The 16,063-nt window shown below is 55.4% G+C and overlaps 6 protein-coding genes across 6 annotated transcripts; 3 read left to right on the top strand and 3 right to left on the bottom strand.

Annotated features, from left to right (window-relative positions):
* Positions 1-465: 465 nt before the first annotated feature.
* Positions 466-1,949, top strand: A1O7_08680 (uncharacterized protein; the record flags this gene model as incomplete). The annotated part of the gene is made up of 2 exons (XM_007762670.1): positions 466-746; positions 839-1,949. The coding sequence occupies 2 exons, from the start codon at positions 466-468 to the stop codon at positions 1,947-1,949; spliced, it is 1,392 nt and encodes a 463-aa protein (XP_007760860.1).
* A 1,199-nt stretch (positions 1,950-3,148) lies between these two features.
* A1O7_08679 (uncharacterized protein) lies at positions 3,149-4,615 on the bottom strand (the record flags this gene model as incomplete). The annotated part of the gene is made up of 2 exons (XM_007762669.1): positions 3,149-4,347; positions 4,606-4,615. 2 exons carry the CDS (start codon positions 4,613-4,615, stop codon positions 3,149-3,151), a joined length of 1,209 nt encoding a protein of 402 aa, XP_007760859.1.
* Positions 4,616-4,960: 345 nt separating this feature from the next.
* On the top strand, positions 4,961-6,437 carry A1O7_08678 (kinetochore protein nuf2; the record flags this gene model as incomplete). The annotated part of the gene is made up of 3 exons (XM_007762668.1): positions 4,961-5,044; positions 5,094-6,269; positions 6,324-6,437. 3 exons carry the CDS (start codon positions 4,961-4,963, stop codon positions 6,435-6,437), a joined length of 1,374 nt encoding a protein of 457 aa, XP_007760858.1.
* A 148-nt stretch (positions 6,438-6,585) lies between these two features.
* A1O7_08677 (uncharacterized protein) lies at positions 6,586-7,278 on the bottom strand (the record flags this gene model as incomplete). Its single annotated transcript, XM_007762667.1, has 1 exon — positions 6,586-7,278. One exon carries the CDS (start codon positions 7,276-7,278, stop codon positions 6,586-6,588), a length of 693 nt encoding a protein of 230 aa, XP_007760857.1.
* A 296-nt stretch (positions 7,279-7,574) lies between these two features.
* On the top strand, positions 7,575-10,071 carry A1O7_08676 (uncharacterized protein; the record flags this gene model as incomplete). The annotated part of the gene is made up of 2 exons (XM_007762666.1): positions 7,575-7,772; positions 7,837-10,071. The coding sequence occupies 2 exons, from the start codon at positions 7,575-7,577 to the stop codon at positions 10,069-10,071; spliced, it is 2,433 nt and encodes an 810-aa protein (XP_007760856.1).
* Positions 10,072-14,811: 4,740 nt separating this feature from the next.
* A1O7_08675 (uncharacterized protein) lies at positions 14,812-15,408 on the bottom strand (the record flags this gene model as incomplete). The annotated part of the gene is made up of 1 exon (XM_007762665.1): positions 14,812-15,408. A coding segment is annotated over one exon (597 nt), but the record flags the coding sequence as incomplete, so codon positions are not given.
* Positions 15,409-16,063: the final 655 nt, after the last annotated feature.

Raw genomic sequence — 16,063 nt, 5'->3', positions numbered from 1 at the left:
CGATTACGGCGTACGTCGCGACTTCCACCGTGGACTGTGGACTGTGCCGTCACTCTTTCCATCTAACAGGCGGGCCAACATCTCGCTCGACCAGGTACACTCGGCTCTTCACTCTCTGCCACCTTGACCGCTCTCTTCCCTCTGCGGGCTATTTGATTCACCTTCTCCCTATGAAGGTCTTATCATAAACGAGACTGACAGATTCCTCCACGGCTGGACGAACCCGCCCTCGCCGGATACCGCTTCATACTTGCCTAAATCCCCTTCTGGCCAGGCCTCGCTCTTCCTTCAGCGTCCGCAGCTTTCAAGATCCGGCAACTGCTCTTTATCCCTGCCAGGAGCCTGCCAAAGCCGAACATCCCACGTTCTGTCATATCCTGACCTCGATTCGCCCTACGCGTGGATGGGGCGCGTGTTAGGCTAACTAGTAGAGGTTGAGCCGGCATGTTGGCCGTACGGAGTGCTATGGACCCATTGCACCACTCCTCTTCACTCGGTTCGGAGCAGGACAGTCTGATGCGTCAGCCTTCAGCCGAAGACCTCGATGCCGCTCATCAACTTGTATCCTCGGCTCTTGGCGAGCGCCATGTTTCTCATATCTCTAGCGACAACCATGTGAACGTCGCTATCGACAATCCCTCGCCGCGTCAAGTCAGTCCCAGGCCAGAGGGCCCCGAACCGCAACGCTCTTCTATTGAGAACGCGGAGCAGAGAGACGATGCTTCTGGGCTGGCTCAAGTTTGCAGGTATGTCCTCTCCAGGCGCGGGCGTCAAACCGCTTGGCCCTCATTATGCTTCTCTAACTTCGCTCAACCCCTGTTGCTCACACAACGTATAGCAACTGCGGGACGACGAAGACACCCTTATGGCGACGGTCGCCGACGGGTCATACCATATGCAATGCATGTGGCCTTTACCTCAAAACTCGTAATGCGCCTAGACCTACCAATTCCAGACGCCAAACCTCAGTCACTCCTGGTGAAACTCCGCGGCAGAGAATCACGGCATCCCCCGCCGGCTCAGCTCCTTCGACACCAGCCCAGCCCCAGTCTTCGACCATACCTTATCGGTTACCCGAGCATACTTCTGGCACCTGTCCAGGCGGAGGAGAATGCAATGGAGCCGGTGGTGCTGAAGGGTGCGGAGGATGCCCTGCGTACAACAACCGGGTCGCGAGGAGTAGTATGGCCTCGGCTGTCGCCGGTCAACCTCCCGAAGATGGAGCAAGTGATGCGCACAGCGACGCTGGGTCAAGTACTGCTCATGGCGCATCCAATCCTTCGCCTCAGCCTCAAGCACCACCCGGTAGCGTGGCGCTCGTTGTCGCGTGCAAGAATTGCGGAACGACGGTAACTCCTCTCTGGCGCCGCGACGAGCAAGGCCATCCTATCTGCAACGCTTGCGGACTGTACCACAAATTACACGGATCACATCGTCCGGTACAGATGAAGAAGTCGACGATCAAGAGACGGAAGAGAGTGGTCCCGGCATACCCTGACGCTCCAAGACCTGCCACACAGCAGCCAGCGTCGGCTTCGCCAGAACCCACCGCATCAGCGGCAGACGAGCACCAGGTACCGAGTGACAGCTCGCCGGCGCTGAAGCGGAGACGGCAGCCCCCATCAGTGGACTACACTGGATACGTGCCTCAATCCAGCCTGACTGAAGGTCCACCTCCCTCTCAGGATACCGGCGACCACTACGCAGTTCAGCTTCAACGAGCGGCGGCGGCAGCAGGGGGCATGCAACTGGACCCAGCCCTATTGGAAGCGGGTCGACGTCGCCAAGAACAGGATGCGACTCACTTGGAAGCCCGTCCCGATGGTGCAGGATCTGAAGAAGAGCGTGTAGCCCTGCGAGCGGAACGAAGAGCACAATTGATGCGTGAAGCGGAGGTTATGCGGGCGGCTTTGCGTGCTAAGGAACGCGAGATCGATGATCTCACCTGACCACGTCGATTGGCCGATCGACTTGCAGATCTCCAAGGCTTAGGTTGTGGTTTCCTGTTCCTGTCATTGCGCAAAGCCTCTGGGACACTCGGGGAATATTAAGGTTCGGCTGAACGATTTGCTGAATGAATGCACAGCATGGCGCTGGTGGGAAATCGTCATTCATGGTGGCCGGCATGGCACGGCGAACTGGCCAGGATGGCGAATCATACATGTTCCGGTCGTGCGACTATGGGTTGCGTTCTAGGGTCTTACGCCTATCAGAGAGAGGAAGAGATTCATACGAAGACGCATGTGAACGCCTTGGCGCGGGATGACATTCGCCATCCACGGCGGGTGTAGCCAACATATTCCTGCGCGAGGTTGAGGCAGTCCCAAACAATGAAAACCATGACACGAGTTCTCACAATCATTTTTTTGCTTGTCGTCGTTTGCGGTTTCGCCTGACAGGTTATCATTCACGGTGGTATTTCACATGGGACATTACTGCAAAGACAGCGACCAACCCACAGCTTCACGTCAACATCCACGGCCCCTCTTCCCTGATCGTCCTCTGTTTACGCCCTTTGTTCCACTGTCTCGCTGTGTAGATTGCCTCTAGGACCTCAACGAAGGAACGACGCCCTCTGCCCCTCATAATCCACAGGCGAACATTGCGGTCAGCGTTCCGATCAACCCCTGCCCTCATGTCCCGTGAAAGCTGAGCGTACCATATAGAGCTACAGTGATCATGATCGTCACGAAGAGCCCTCATCACACCACTGAGCATGCACGTGCGCATGGGAATAGGTCTTGAACCGAGTGAATGATTGGCCAAGCGAGCGAGCGAACGAGCGAGGCGATTTCTCGAATGGTAGTGGGAGCGTGGATACGCCATGATGAGAGCGAGACCGCGTGGTTTGCCATCGCCTGTCTCTCGCCAAAGGGGGCCACGGAATCCGATCTGGGAGTGTCTAGTCTCGTCTTGGGGCTCGTTCGGGGCTGCCCAGTTGGTCGAGTGACCAGTCCTTCAGAACCACGATCTGAGGGAGAGGAACTCCTGGGGAACTGACTGTGCTGGGCTGGGCGATCGAGATGAGTACTTGGGAACCACAGTTTCATTGATTTGATTTCTTGGTGGCTGCGTTGGGTTGGGCGCGCACTCAACACCATAACTTAAGTTGATCAACTCCTCAGTGGCAGCATTGTTGGACTTTAGCTCAGAACCATAACTTGATCAATTCCTCGCTAACAGCATTGGTCGTCATGATGCCATTCTCCGTGATCAAGGCCGAAATCAACTCCGGGGGCGTGATTTCAATCATTGGCTCCTCTTCGTCCTGTGTTTCTCGCTCTGGGCCACCTCTCTCCTCAATCTCAGGAATGGCACTGGCAGATTTACCCTCAGAAGCAAAGTAGTCGTCTCCCCTCCGCTCGTGGACGCCACCACCGTCCCCGTCACCGAAATCAGAGGCCGCGTCGCCGGAAGTTGGGTCCGAGAACTTCAACACGTCCTGCTTCACGCCCATGCGCGTCAGGTCCCCGGGCCCACATCCCAAAGGGAAGTTGCGCACGAATTTATACGACTCGACGCACACGTGCAGCGGGACGTTGAACGCGTGGGCGATCAGCCCCACGGTACGCGACCCCAAATCGGAGACGATGGCGCCGTTTTCGAGCACGGCACTGGCGCCCAGTAGGACTTGCGGGGCAGTCGACAGCGAAGACAGCGCGTAGGCCAGGCCGTGCAGTGGGATCGTGGCCGTGCGGATGCCCAGGGCTGCGAGCTTGGCGAGGGATGTCTCTTGTAACGAGGACAACCAAGAGGCTGCTGCGGGCGTCACGCAAATCACGTCGAAGGGGCGGGTCTGCGAGGGCGAGTGTTCGGCCGCGTGGGCCAGCACGGCGTGCACGACGCGCGAACACCCGAACGTGACGATCGTGGTGGTGCCACTGCTGGTACCGGCGCTGGCGTCCCTCTTGATGGTGAATGGGAGGGCGTGCTGCGCGATCTTGGAGCGTGCGGTGCCTGCATTCTTCACGAACAGGGAGGACTGCGTGATGATGTGGTGCCTCAGGGTGGAGAAGTCGGAGTTCGCTAGCGACGACGGGCGCTGCTGGAACGAACTGATCAGGTAGCGTTGGAAGAGGTCCGTTCCGGCCGAGAGCGGGATCGGGTTCCTCTGACTTGCCAGAAGTTTGCGGCTGTGCGTGGACAAAAGGGCGAGGGTCTCGGAGATGGTCGTCAAGGGGGACGATGCTAGGAGGTTGATCAGCGATTCGATGGCGGCGATTGGGGGTGTGATGGTCGGGTCATTGCGGATCAAGTCGTTGTAAGTGGCTATTATGTCGAACTCTGTGGAAGGAGAGTCTGCTTCGGCGTTGATCGGCCGTGGTGCTGGCGAAGCCGAGATCGATGCTGTAAAAGTTGTGTTAGGAACAAAAGTCTGTGCTGGTAGATCGAAGATAAAGAGATAATGTTATATCCGTCAAGAGGCGAGGAATAGATGATGGCTGGATGAAGTCACTCAAGTCATGTCACCGACAAGATCGAAGTGCTGCTGTGCATGCCCTCATGCTCTGGCTGACAGCGCAAAATGAATGTGCATTTGGGATGCAAGCATCAGACTTTGAGTCATGGGTGGGAAATTTCAGGTTGTGGTTCGGATTCACCTACAGGTAGCCATCGTTGGTCGCGCCGAACACTCAAGGAATTAAATATCAACACTCTTTCTCCAAGCGCCGCTGGTTCGGAAAAGGTGTCCTGCTGTGCTTAGTTGATGGCGGTCCTGACATTGATCAATTGCATTCGAGAGTCATGAGGATTGGAGTGGGACAAGGCTCCATCGCAGCCTCGTCGGCTGTTGAGGTGCGGCGGCAACCGACGACTATTCCACTTTTGGACAGCCCAAACAATCACCTACAGTGTTCTGTACATTCGGTGACAGCAACTGCATCAACTTACCGTCCAAACCCCAGCTTGTCGCATTTGTCTATTCTTCGCGCAGGTCAGCCCACACGTTTCCGTCAAGATGAATTCACAGTATCGGAACTCGATCCAGCACCAGCAGCGAGTTAAGAAGAGGGAAGAAGAGCCTGTGGATTTTATGAGACTTGTAGGTTAGATGCGTTCGAGGCGTGAAGCCCTGCTGACAGCGATATCAGTCGGACAAAGAAATCGCGTCATGCATCAGCGAAATGGGCATCCCCTTCCAAGCATCCGACATCCTCAAACCCAACCCTCAAGTCATCCAAATGGTCTTCGAGCACCTCGGCGAACTAGTCATGACCACAACACGGGACACGCTTGATCCAGCCATGCGCGCCGCCGCCGAAGACGTATGCTCAGAGTTCCCCGAGATTGTACCTACGGAAACACGATTGTTGATGGGTTTCTTCGTACAACTGCGGACCATGCTCGAACAGTGTGGAATTAACGATTTCTCCTTCAGCGACCTGGTCCGCCCGACCCACGATCGTCTGGCTAAGATTCTGTCGTACGCCATCAATTTCATCCGATTCCGGGAAACGCACACCAGTGTCATTGACGAGAACTTCAACAAGGCCGAGGCCACCAAAGCTAGGATCGAAACGCTGTACACGGAAAACCAGGGCATGGAGCAAAGGTTGGAAGAGATGAAGCGAAACAGAAAAGCAATGGAGGTTGCGGTCAAGGAGAAGATGCGGCGCAACGATGAATTGAAGGCCCGACTGTTGGAGCTCCGTAAGGGTCAGGAACGAGTCGCGGAGCAGCTGGAACGAGCCAAAGCTGAGAAGGCACGGTCGCAGGCAACGCTGGAGGAGAAGACGGAAAGACTTGTACGAGTACGACAGGAGAGCGAGAAGTTGAGGCCCTACGTGCTTCAGAGCCCTGCCGCGCTGCAGAGTGCTTTGACCGAGCTGTCAGACAATTTGGTGCGGGAAAAGGCTCAGATTGATTCGTTGGAGCGCAGATGCCGTGCCCTTCAGACTTCGGGTGACAGCTTTACCTTCGTCCAGAATGATGTGCACAATTGTGTCAAAGTGCTCGAGGAGATCGCGGTCGAACTCCAGAAGGAGGAGGAGGAAGATGCACGGGCAGCAAAGAATCGTGATGCTCTCGCGGAGCGGGGAAACAATGTCCGCGAGGTCGAACAGAACGAGAAATTGCTCCAGCGACAACTGAAGAAGTGGGAGGAGCGAACCGAAGAACTGCGGCGAAAGCACAAAGACCGAGACGAAGCCAACAAGGCAAAGATGGACGAATTGAGAGAACTTCAGAAGCATCTTCGGGAGGAACGGGCGGAGAAGGGGCGTGAAATGGACAGGAGGAAAGTAAGGATTGAGCAAACGGAGAAGAAGGTAAGAGACTGCGCAATCCCGCCAGCCGACGCGTTCATGCTAATACATCGCCAGATGGCTGATCTCAAGGACAACATCGAGCAAGAGGTCCATTCCGCTCACGAGGAATACCTCAAACTTGAGTCCCACATCAAGCTGTACATCACGGAGATGGAACAGAGCATATGAGCAGTTTGCTTCCTACTTACGACGCGCACGACTGAGTCGACGAGCTTCATAGATGGATGGATGATACCCGGTTGTTATTGTTGGGCGTACTTTAGGCGTTATAGGTCTTGGATGGGCAGGCATTTCCAAAGCACATCCCCTGGAACGCTCAAACAAGCATTTCTTCCTGAGAGAGACCGCTGTGCTGGCTTCTTTTCTCGACTGTGAACCACCTAGACGCGATTTTCATCACTGAGATGGTGCGGCGACCCCAGTGTTGTCCCGCTGCACCTATCTTGATCGCCGCACTGAGCAGCTGGACCTCAGCCTGCCAAAGCGCGGCGCCACGGGACGGATTTGAAGGGTCCCTGATGTCCTTGCACTCCACCAGCTTCAGCGCGCGACGCGTGCGGTGGGCGGCAGAAACGGCAGTCGCCAAGGTCTGTGAGAGTCCTTGCAAGGTGAACTCGGAGGTGCCGTGGTGCATGGCCAGCAGGTTGAGGACTATGATCGGGCCGAGAGTTGGAGGGGTGTCTGTCAGATTATGCGCAAACCCGGAGAGATAGCCTCGAAGAACGGTGATTGTGGGGCAGAAGATGAGGTTGATGTGCTGGCTTGCGCTCAACACATGGAGACTTCTTGACAGTAGGATGTGATCCGGAGCCGGGGAGACGGGCTCATCTTGGGCGTCGCTGTCCTGACGGAGCCGTTGATGGAGTTCTGCTAGTACCTGACCGAGGAATTCCTCTTTCGTCGAACATATGATCAAGTCGGTCTGAGACTGCTGGGATTGCGGAGTCTGCTGGATGATGTCTTCGAGCAGCTGCAAGGTAGAGTCGTGCTTGGTCCAAATCGCATTCATGAGAGAGCCGTGGAGTGGTAGGCGCACTTCCTGCTCTTCGCCATCGTGGTTCCATGTACAGCTACTCGCACATTTGGATTCGGGTTCAGAGGCCGACGTGGCTGATAGATGAATGAGGGGCTTGGCGGCGGTGGCAGCCTTGACGTCGCTTGCACCAACAAAATCCGCTCATCTCTGCCACCCAATCTTCACTTCGCACAGCCATGTCACGGTGACACAGAATTGAGCAAGGCCACTCTCGGGATGGAGTCTGTCTCTCGTGTTGCGTCCTTGATGGACCCAGGTTGGTGGTCACCATGGACCAATCTTGGCTTCAGTACACTGATACCACCCAAGCACGAGACCTAACAGTCGAGGCTGCCCAGAGCATCTCAAAGGCCCTCAAAGGAGGAAGCGCGTCTGCGCGGAACAACATCCCTGCCCCAAAGCTCAAAGCGCTGCTCGACAGCAGAAGTGACCGCGATATTCTCGATGGCTTGAGACGGGTTGTTGCGGTATGGCATTATTAGATCTGCCTCGAAAATGCCGACCATCGCTCCCCACTGATCACGCAAGCAGATGATCTACCAGAACAAACCGGCGATAACATACTTCTCTTCCGTCGTCAAGAACGTCGCGAATCCGAACCTCGAAGTCAAGAAGCTGGTCTATGTCTATCTGCTCCATTATGCCGAATCCGATCCCGACCTGGCTTTGCTGTCCGTCAATGCCATCCAGAAGTCTCTCACAGATCAGAATCCACAGGTGCGGGCGCTGGCACTACGTACCATGTCGGGCATGCGAGTGCCTGTCATCAGCCAGATCGTGTCCCTCGCCATCAAGCGTGGCGCTGGGGACATGAGTCCAGTGGTTCGCAAGGCCGCCGCCGTGGCCATTCCAAAGTGCTACAACCTCGATCCGAACTCGCTGCCACAGCTGCTCGACTATATTTCCATTCTGCTTGGAGACAAGCAATACTACGTCGTTGGTCCCGCCGTGCAAGCCTTTCTGGAAATATGTCCCGACCGAACGGACTTGATCCATCCGCATTATCGAAGCCTTGTTAAGAAGCTTGTAGACATGGACGAATGGAGCCAACTGGGGACGCTGAAACTACTCCTCTTCTACAGCCGACGGTGTTTCCCACGGAGAACTCAGCGGGTCACCAAAGTCAACAGGAAAGGCTTCTATGATGACGAGGCCGAAGACAAGACGGAGGAGACGGGAGAGACGATCCAAGTGCTCGATCCGGACTTGGAGCTGTTCCTCAAGGCGTGCAGACCGCTCCTGCAAAGCCGGAGCTCGGCCGTCATCATCGCAGTCACGGGTTGTTACTTGTACTTGGGCACGCCCGAGTATCTCCGCGATGCCGTTGGACCGCTGACGGGATTGATGCGCGGCCCACGCGAAGTGCAAGAAGTGGCTCTCTGCAACATCGTCCTGGTGGCTCTATCGGTACCGGAGCTTTTCGTCCCCTATGCCTCGCATTTCCTCCTTCGAGCATCCGATTCGCCGCAGATCTGGAGACTGAAGATCGAGCTCCTGACCCTCATCTTCCCGCACGCGGCGTTGCACCTCAAGTCCGTCATCCTAAGCGAGCTGGAGCACTTCTCGCACTCGTCCGACATTGGGCTGATCCGCGAGTCGGTCCGGGCCATCGGCCGATGCGCCCAGTCCGATCCGAAAAACGCCCACCGGTGCTTCAGAGTCCTCCTGAACCAGATATCCAGCTTCGACAATGTGTTGGTCTCCGAGGTCCTCACCGTGATGCGCCACCTTATCCAGCAGGACCCGGCTTCCCACCGGAAGACCGTCGTCCGCCTTGCCAGGAACCTCGACAGGACGACCAGTCCCGAAGCCCGCGCCACAATCATCTGGCTGGTAGGTGAGTTCGCGAGCCTCGACCCAGACAACAACATCGCCCCAGACGTGTTGCGCATCCTGGCCAAAGCGTTCGCGGACGAGAACGAAACAGCGAAGCAGCAGATCGTTCTATTAGCTGCCAAAGTCTACCTGCTGTACTTGCAAAAGACAGCCTTGCGGGGCTCGACCTCGGAACCGAAGGATGATGCCAACGCCGAAGAAACCCGCGAGGCCCACACCACCGTAGCTGTCGACCAGACGCACCCGATCCCCAAACTGTGGAACTACATCCAGGTTCTCTCCCGCTACGACACGTCCTACGACCTGCGCGACCGAGCGCGCCTGTTCAAGGCCCTGCTCGCGAACCCCTCGTCTGTCCAGCTAGCGACGTTGCTCCTCCTGGCGCCGAAGCCCGTGCCGCACTCCCCGTCGCCGTCGGAGAGCCGCAGGGGGCTAACGCTAGGCAGTACCACGCTCGTCCTGGGCAAGGACGTCGCCGGCGTGCTCGGACTACCCGGCTACGAGGAAGTACCCGCCTGGGTGGACGAGGGGATGGAGCCGGACCCGAAACTCAGGGACGCCAGCGGTGACGGGACCGACAAGGACGAGTACGTGCCCGTCGCTGCGAGGACAACCAGCTCCGTTGCCGCAAGCAGGCGACTCGAGGAGGCTGTCAGGGAGCAGGGGCTCGAGAAGGTGGTCGCGGCTGGGACCGGGACGGCCAAGGCGGGCGCCACCAAGTCGAGGACCAGGACCCTGGATGATTGGTTGGCAGAGAGTGAAGAGGAAGGAGAGAGCGAGGAGGAGGAGACGGAGAGCGAAGAAACTGATGAAGAGGAGGATGAAGAAGAAGAAGAAGAAGAAGAAGAAGAGGACGACGACGACGAAGAGTCAGACGAAGAGAGTGAACAGGACGATGACAAGGGCGTGAGAAAGGGGTTGATCAGCTAGCTATGTAGCTACAGTAGCTACGCACGCGCCTAGTCTTGCGCCATGGATATCGCATACATACATACTACATCTTTGAGTTCGCTATGCAGGGGCACCAGTAGAATCTCGACTAGCCGTTTATTTTCTACCTGCGTACAGAAGGAGTATCATGCACTCCACCGTCACACATTAGTACCGTCCCGGTGGTGGTGGTGCTGCTACAGTACAGTACCCTCGTCCTGCATGTACGTACCTATGCATGCACCGTACCGGTAACAACGCGCACCACCATTCTAGAATCTCCGCCATGCCAACATCACTTACTGATACGACCGCCCCGAGTTCCTGCCTCTGGCTCCTGACCACGTCCCACGCATGCATGGACTTGACTCGAACACATCCCCGACACGAGGCCATCATTGTCGCCATACAGTGGTGTAGTTAGCAGCAGGTCTCGATACTTGGAGGCAGCAAGCTTCCGCGTCGCCTCGTTATCTCTGTCTCGGACTTTGGATGATGAGGCGATGCTGGTACCGGCGCTGATGTTGATGCTAGTGTTATCACTTGTGCTTGTGCTAATGCTAATGCTCGTGCTCGTGCTCGTGCCGATGCTGCTCTAAAGCCATATGTCGGCTTCGTGTCGCGTGGACGTCGTGACTATGCCTGTGCCTTGCACGCGCCGTCTTCACGGTGTAGTACGTGCTCACGAAGACGTAGATTCCCCTGCCGATCAAAAGGATGAAGCCCATAATAGATGACGCGGGTGACGAGAGGCTTGGTGCCTAGTGCCTGCTTGCCGCCTTCTATCTTATGCCTATACCCGTCCCTGTACGTGTAGGGAACAGGACAGCCAGGTAAGATCACGGATCCCACGGGGCTTGTGACGAAGGTCGAAAGTGGGAAGCCGCAGGGATGAATGGTCTTCCTTAGGACACGTGCCGACGCTTGGCTAACGTGTCGGGAAAAAGCTGGGATTGACACTCGGGAGAGAACACCTATCGTCGAGCCCTCCGTTCTGAGGGTGGTGACGCCAAAATCCTTTGTCTGAGGAATGATTGTGTGCGTGGTGTATGTGGCGGCGCGAGAATAGGAGGTCTCCATGCAGCAATCCTGCTGGATTGTTGGGTTGCCCAAGTCGGCTTTCGCCGCCGTGACCCGAGTTGCCTCCAGTCTTATAGACGGGTGAAGAGAGCGCCAGGCCGCTTCCAAGTTCTAACGTTAGAGTGACATGTGGCCTGTATTTGAGTGGCTCAGTAAGTTTCTGCACGCCTTTTATACTCTGGGAGGGGAGCCCGCGCAACAGGTCCTCATTTCCAAAGCTTGCTTTGATCTTGCGGCGACGGTGTGCGGACCAGAATGCGGTAGGACCAGTCACAGTGACCATAGACGACGTGCTATTGTTGGCTTCCGATTGATACATTACCTTTGACGAAAGAGCGTCAAGGTACGCCCTGCTTGAGAATCTCAGGGCTTTCAGCTCCGTTTTCGTCGACCTCAGCAGCTTTCATGTTCGAAAAGAAACACCGAAGAGCCATGGGAACCCGCGGCGATAACCGGACGTTGTCGCGCTCGGCGGTATGAATTCTGAGCTGGAAGAGACGTCAAAGTATGGGTGGGTTCTGTTCCTGCAGGAGCGACGCGCGACCCAGAAGAGCTAAGTTATTAACTCGCCGCCGTCCTTGTGTATGCCGTGACGGTTACGGCACGGCATGACGACCATACCGGAGCCATAGGGCGAAGCCTCCCAAGTCAGGCAGAATCAAGACAGGAAGTGTCGGACAAGGACATACTGCCTCGCTGCGTCCTGGTATATCGAGACTGTTTGTCTGGGACTCATATCGGACAAGCAGGATGCGTGGAGCTCCAATAATGGTTGTTGGGGCAAGCGAATGCCAGACCCAGGTGGACCGGTAGCCATAGCTGCGGCTCATATAGAAATATTGCCGGACCGGCTCTACAATGATCAGATAGTATGCCTTTAGGTTTTGTGATCCCCGGAAAACGGGGGGGATGCGTGTTGGAACAGTCGTCGTTTACAGAAATAGCCTAGTTGGGAATTATCTTGTCACAATCGTTATCGATAATAGCCCTTTTGAGAACCGCGCAATGACGTCAGACTAAAGTGAGCGCCTCGAGGCCCGCTCCGACAAGTAACACATACACTCTCGTGACGCGTCTTCTTACCGGCGACGCGCCTGGAATGGGAACGGACCTCTGTGCGAAAAGATCGAGCTGCGGAGAGCAAGGCAAAGAGAGACTCGCTAATATCTATCTCGCCGGTAGAAGCGTTTATCGAGGAATGATCTGAACGCAGCCTTGCCGTGCGCGAAGAAGCACTGGCCCCTGTACGACGAGAGCTGAGCAAACGGGACGGTACTCGTAGACTGGATAATCTATGAGACAGCCAGATCCTGCCACACGCTGCTACCTTAGTCTCGACACAAGTTATTCTATCCGCTCGCAATGTCAGGTTGAAGCGATGCGCAATTGCGCCAATGATCGAGATTATGCGAGCGCTTTCTGAGGTCGAGTCTCTGAGGTGATTAGACATTTGATGGTCAGGAGCCGTGGCGGCAGGGATATGAACGAGCATGACGAGTGTCACTTGAGGTAGATAGGCTATCAGGGAAGCACTTCAGGACACACATCAGGTGGGTGTCATGCAAGACTCCGTAATTCTACGGAGTACGGAGTGCAGAGCACAGAGTACTCCGTCCTCGGTGCAAAGATACCTGTTACAAAGCACCTAGTACGGAGTACCAGGCAAATGAATTGGTGCGCGAAACTCCTCCCGCGTTGTTGTGTCATTAGGTCCGTCCCCACAACGTCGACGTGAATCGTGCAGCCTCGGCAGCTTCGAGTACGTGTGTCGCGTTCATTCGTTAGCGGAGACAATCCAATCAGAAGTCGACTCGCAGTCCCAAACAGCTCAACTGCCGGCGCCATCGTCTCGGTTAGGGACAAGACTTACTGTTGATGACGGCGGCAGCTATCGACCTCGCCTCGAAGAAACCCGGAGAGGCCCGAGTGCTCACTGCCCAACACCGTTGACTGGCCACTGCTGACAGGCCACTCGCCGTAGGCTCCATGGTACGAGTAGAAACCGAGTACTCCGTACGCAAAGGTTTGACTACGCAGGAGACTGCTTTCGTGAAATCTCCTACTATGTACTCCGTATTATGGTAGGAGTCCCTGAGGAGTCCTTTTATCTCCGGTGTAAATGCATCGCTTGATCCATATCCAAGGGTTGCGTCAGGCCCAGAGAGATATGTTGCAATTGACAAGGCTCGATTTTACCGTATTGGGTGGTAGTGTCGGGGGTATATCTCCATTAGACAATCCACAAATCCTTCGAGGGAAGCTGTTGGATGCTGGAGCTCGGCTTGCTCTATGCGATGGGCCGATGGCAGTGTTATCGAACGGCAGCGCCTGTTCTTTGCAAACAAACCTTGACTCCGAGCAGCGTTTGCTGTCATCATACCCGTATGCGCCCGGTGAGATGCGCAAAAGGACGAAGCTGCGTATTGGTTGTATGGATTATTCCTTCGGCTCGCTGCTCAGAGGAGAACAGTTGTGTGCACAGTGAAAGGATGAGTTTGGCCTCTGGTATCTTCATAGTCCACACTGTGGCTGGGTGTCGAAGGACGGGGTACGAGTCACGTATCGAGTAGAACCTCGACAATGTGACTCTTGTCGATCTCATTGTCAATTTGGAACGCTTCGCTAACAATTTGCGCTATTCGTTGCGTCGAAGCGAGGACCACTTCCGGGCTCAAGTCTGTCCGCCGCTCGCACGGAGAGCCTACAGGTTACCACCGTGCTCACTACGTTGAAGGAAGCCGTTCGTATAAGCTGGGATCAGTAGACTATATCGACAGGAGATCCCTCCCGCTTTTTGGGGGGGGGGGGGGGGACAGTTGTCTCTCGGTTGCACGCATCGCCTGCGGTATGCGTTGGCAAGTCTTGGGAAAAGTAAAAGCACGTTCTGTACAGTGCTAACAGGGGCAATAACTTTTCATTGCAGTTTGACTTCGACCTCATGGTCTTGCCGTGTCCGTCCCCTTGAGGAGCTGCAAGAGTGCCTGGAGCCCGTCGTCTTGAATGAATCCTGTTGCATCCTAAGACTTGTACGTCCGGAAGTGAGTCCGTAGATCGGAAATGAAAAGTGGAGTTTCAATGGAATGGATCACTCGACACATGAGAAAGGCAGAGTTGGCCATAGAGTAGAGGATTGTTGTTGTTCATCATTGGGATCTTTGTCCTTAGCCTCGGCATGAATCATACCCCAGGCTGCATATCGCCAGCACCATGGTTAATGATGCGGCCTTTCTACACAGTAGTGAGCACTGGGCATTCTGCTTCCTCTGCACAACCCGGGTGTCTTGAGGACGGGAATCCTGATCCCTCTGCCTTTTTCCATCCTCATCCCAAGCCCCAATATCCTATCCCTTTTCTCCAAGCTGGTACTGGTGTCCCTTGCCGCAGGCAGGGTCAAGACACCCGAACAAGCCGCAATTCCTGGCAAGTATTTCCGCTTTTTGCGCTCAAAGAAATCCAGTCTCCAAAGGGGGAATATTGTGAATCAAATACCGTCAAACACCAATCTGTAAGAATTTCAAACTGCAACGCTCAGATCAGAAGACAGGTCATAGAAAAGTCGTCATTGCATCGTGAGAATGCTCGGATAGTCGCAACGTTATGCGAGTAACTCGCAGGCACAAGCCAATGCTAGCTTACTGCTGTGGATTGTTCTTGAACCGTTGGCCTTTGTTCAGGGTCTCTGTCGGGTGGCGCTACCTGTGTCGACTCGGAAGGTGGGTCTTGGCTCGTTTCAACGGTGATGGATGCTTGGTGGATGCATCTATCGCAAATCTTGTGGTGACAGTTGGGGCACTCTTCGACAAGGATCTCGAAGTCAGTTTGGCATTCGTGACACGTCCCACTGTCAGCGTTTGGGAGTGAAGGATTTTCTGCAGGTCGAGGCGAACCGTCGTCCGCCACGTCTTTCAAGACCTTCGGTTTGTCTTTCCTGGGCGGATACCGGGAACATCGGCTACAACGGCGATGCTGGCATCCAACGCAGACTCTATCGCGGCCGAAGGTGGTTGCACAGTTGTGACAGGTGTATCTGACCCTCATTCGAATGCTTTTGTGGACTCTTTCATGAGGAACTTTAGGCCGTCTGTCCCATTCAGTTTCGTCTAGTTCTAGTTGGTATCTGGCGAAGACCGCCTCGATTCTGCTGGTCGGCATCTGGCTCTGTTGTAGTAAGTGTTCGCGGATAATATGTAGCGCAGGTCCTAGAGAATCGACTTCCTCTGTTGAGGTTGGAGTCTCGTCGTCAACTTCCAGAGGAGGTAAACGTTCGAGCGGCTTTTCCCTTGAAGAAAAATTAGCAATGACCACCAAGCAGACGACGCAACTGACTCTCTCGGCGTATGCGCAGCTTCGGCTTTCCCTGAAGGAACTGAAGTATGCGCAGTGGGTGCGGTAGATGCAAGAGGTGCAGTAGGTGCGGTAGGTCCAGGTGCAGTCGTCGTTGCAGCACCGGTGGGTTGTGTGTTGGCCGACCTAGACCTGAAGATTCCCTTCAACTTATTCCAAGCCGATTTCAACCCTCTATTTCCCTTCGGTGGTCGTGTGTCTTTGTTTTCCATTGGGCAGAGCAGAGTCAGCGGCCTGATAGAAGAGGGACCATAGTAGGGAGGAGGTGACTAGCGGGATGGCGGTGGGTTGAGCGAGGAAGCAGGAGTAGGTGGCGTCGTGATACGCTTATTGGGTGTTGAAGGAACCGGGAGATTGGTAAGATGGTGAAGAATCAACGTCAGGTGTCAGAGTTATTGGTGGTAGAATTCCGAGGGTGTGGATTGGAATATGACTTGTCGGGGAGCGAGATCCTGGGCGCCCCCAAACTGCGATCCATTGACTCGCACAGACGCCTCGCAGAAGAGCGCTTCCTTGGGAACAAGCACGGTTTTGCGCGACAGGATAACGGGTGGTGTTGGGAATGTGG

The sequence above is a fragment of the Cladophialophora yegresii genome (genome assembly GCF_000585515.1).
Source record: "Cladophialophora yegresii CBS 114405 chromosome Unknown aczIN-supercont1.6, whole genome shotgun sequence".
NCBI lineage: Eukaryota > Fungi > Ascomycota > Eurotiomycetes > Chaetothyriales > Herpotrichiellaceae > Cladophialophora > Cladophialophora yegresii.
This window is presented reverse-complemented; position numbering and strand designations above follow the sequence as displayed.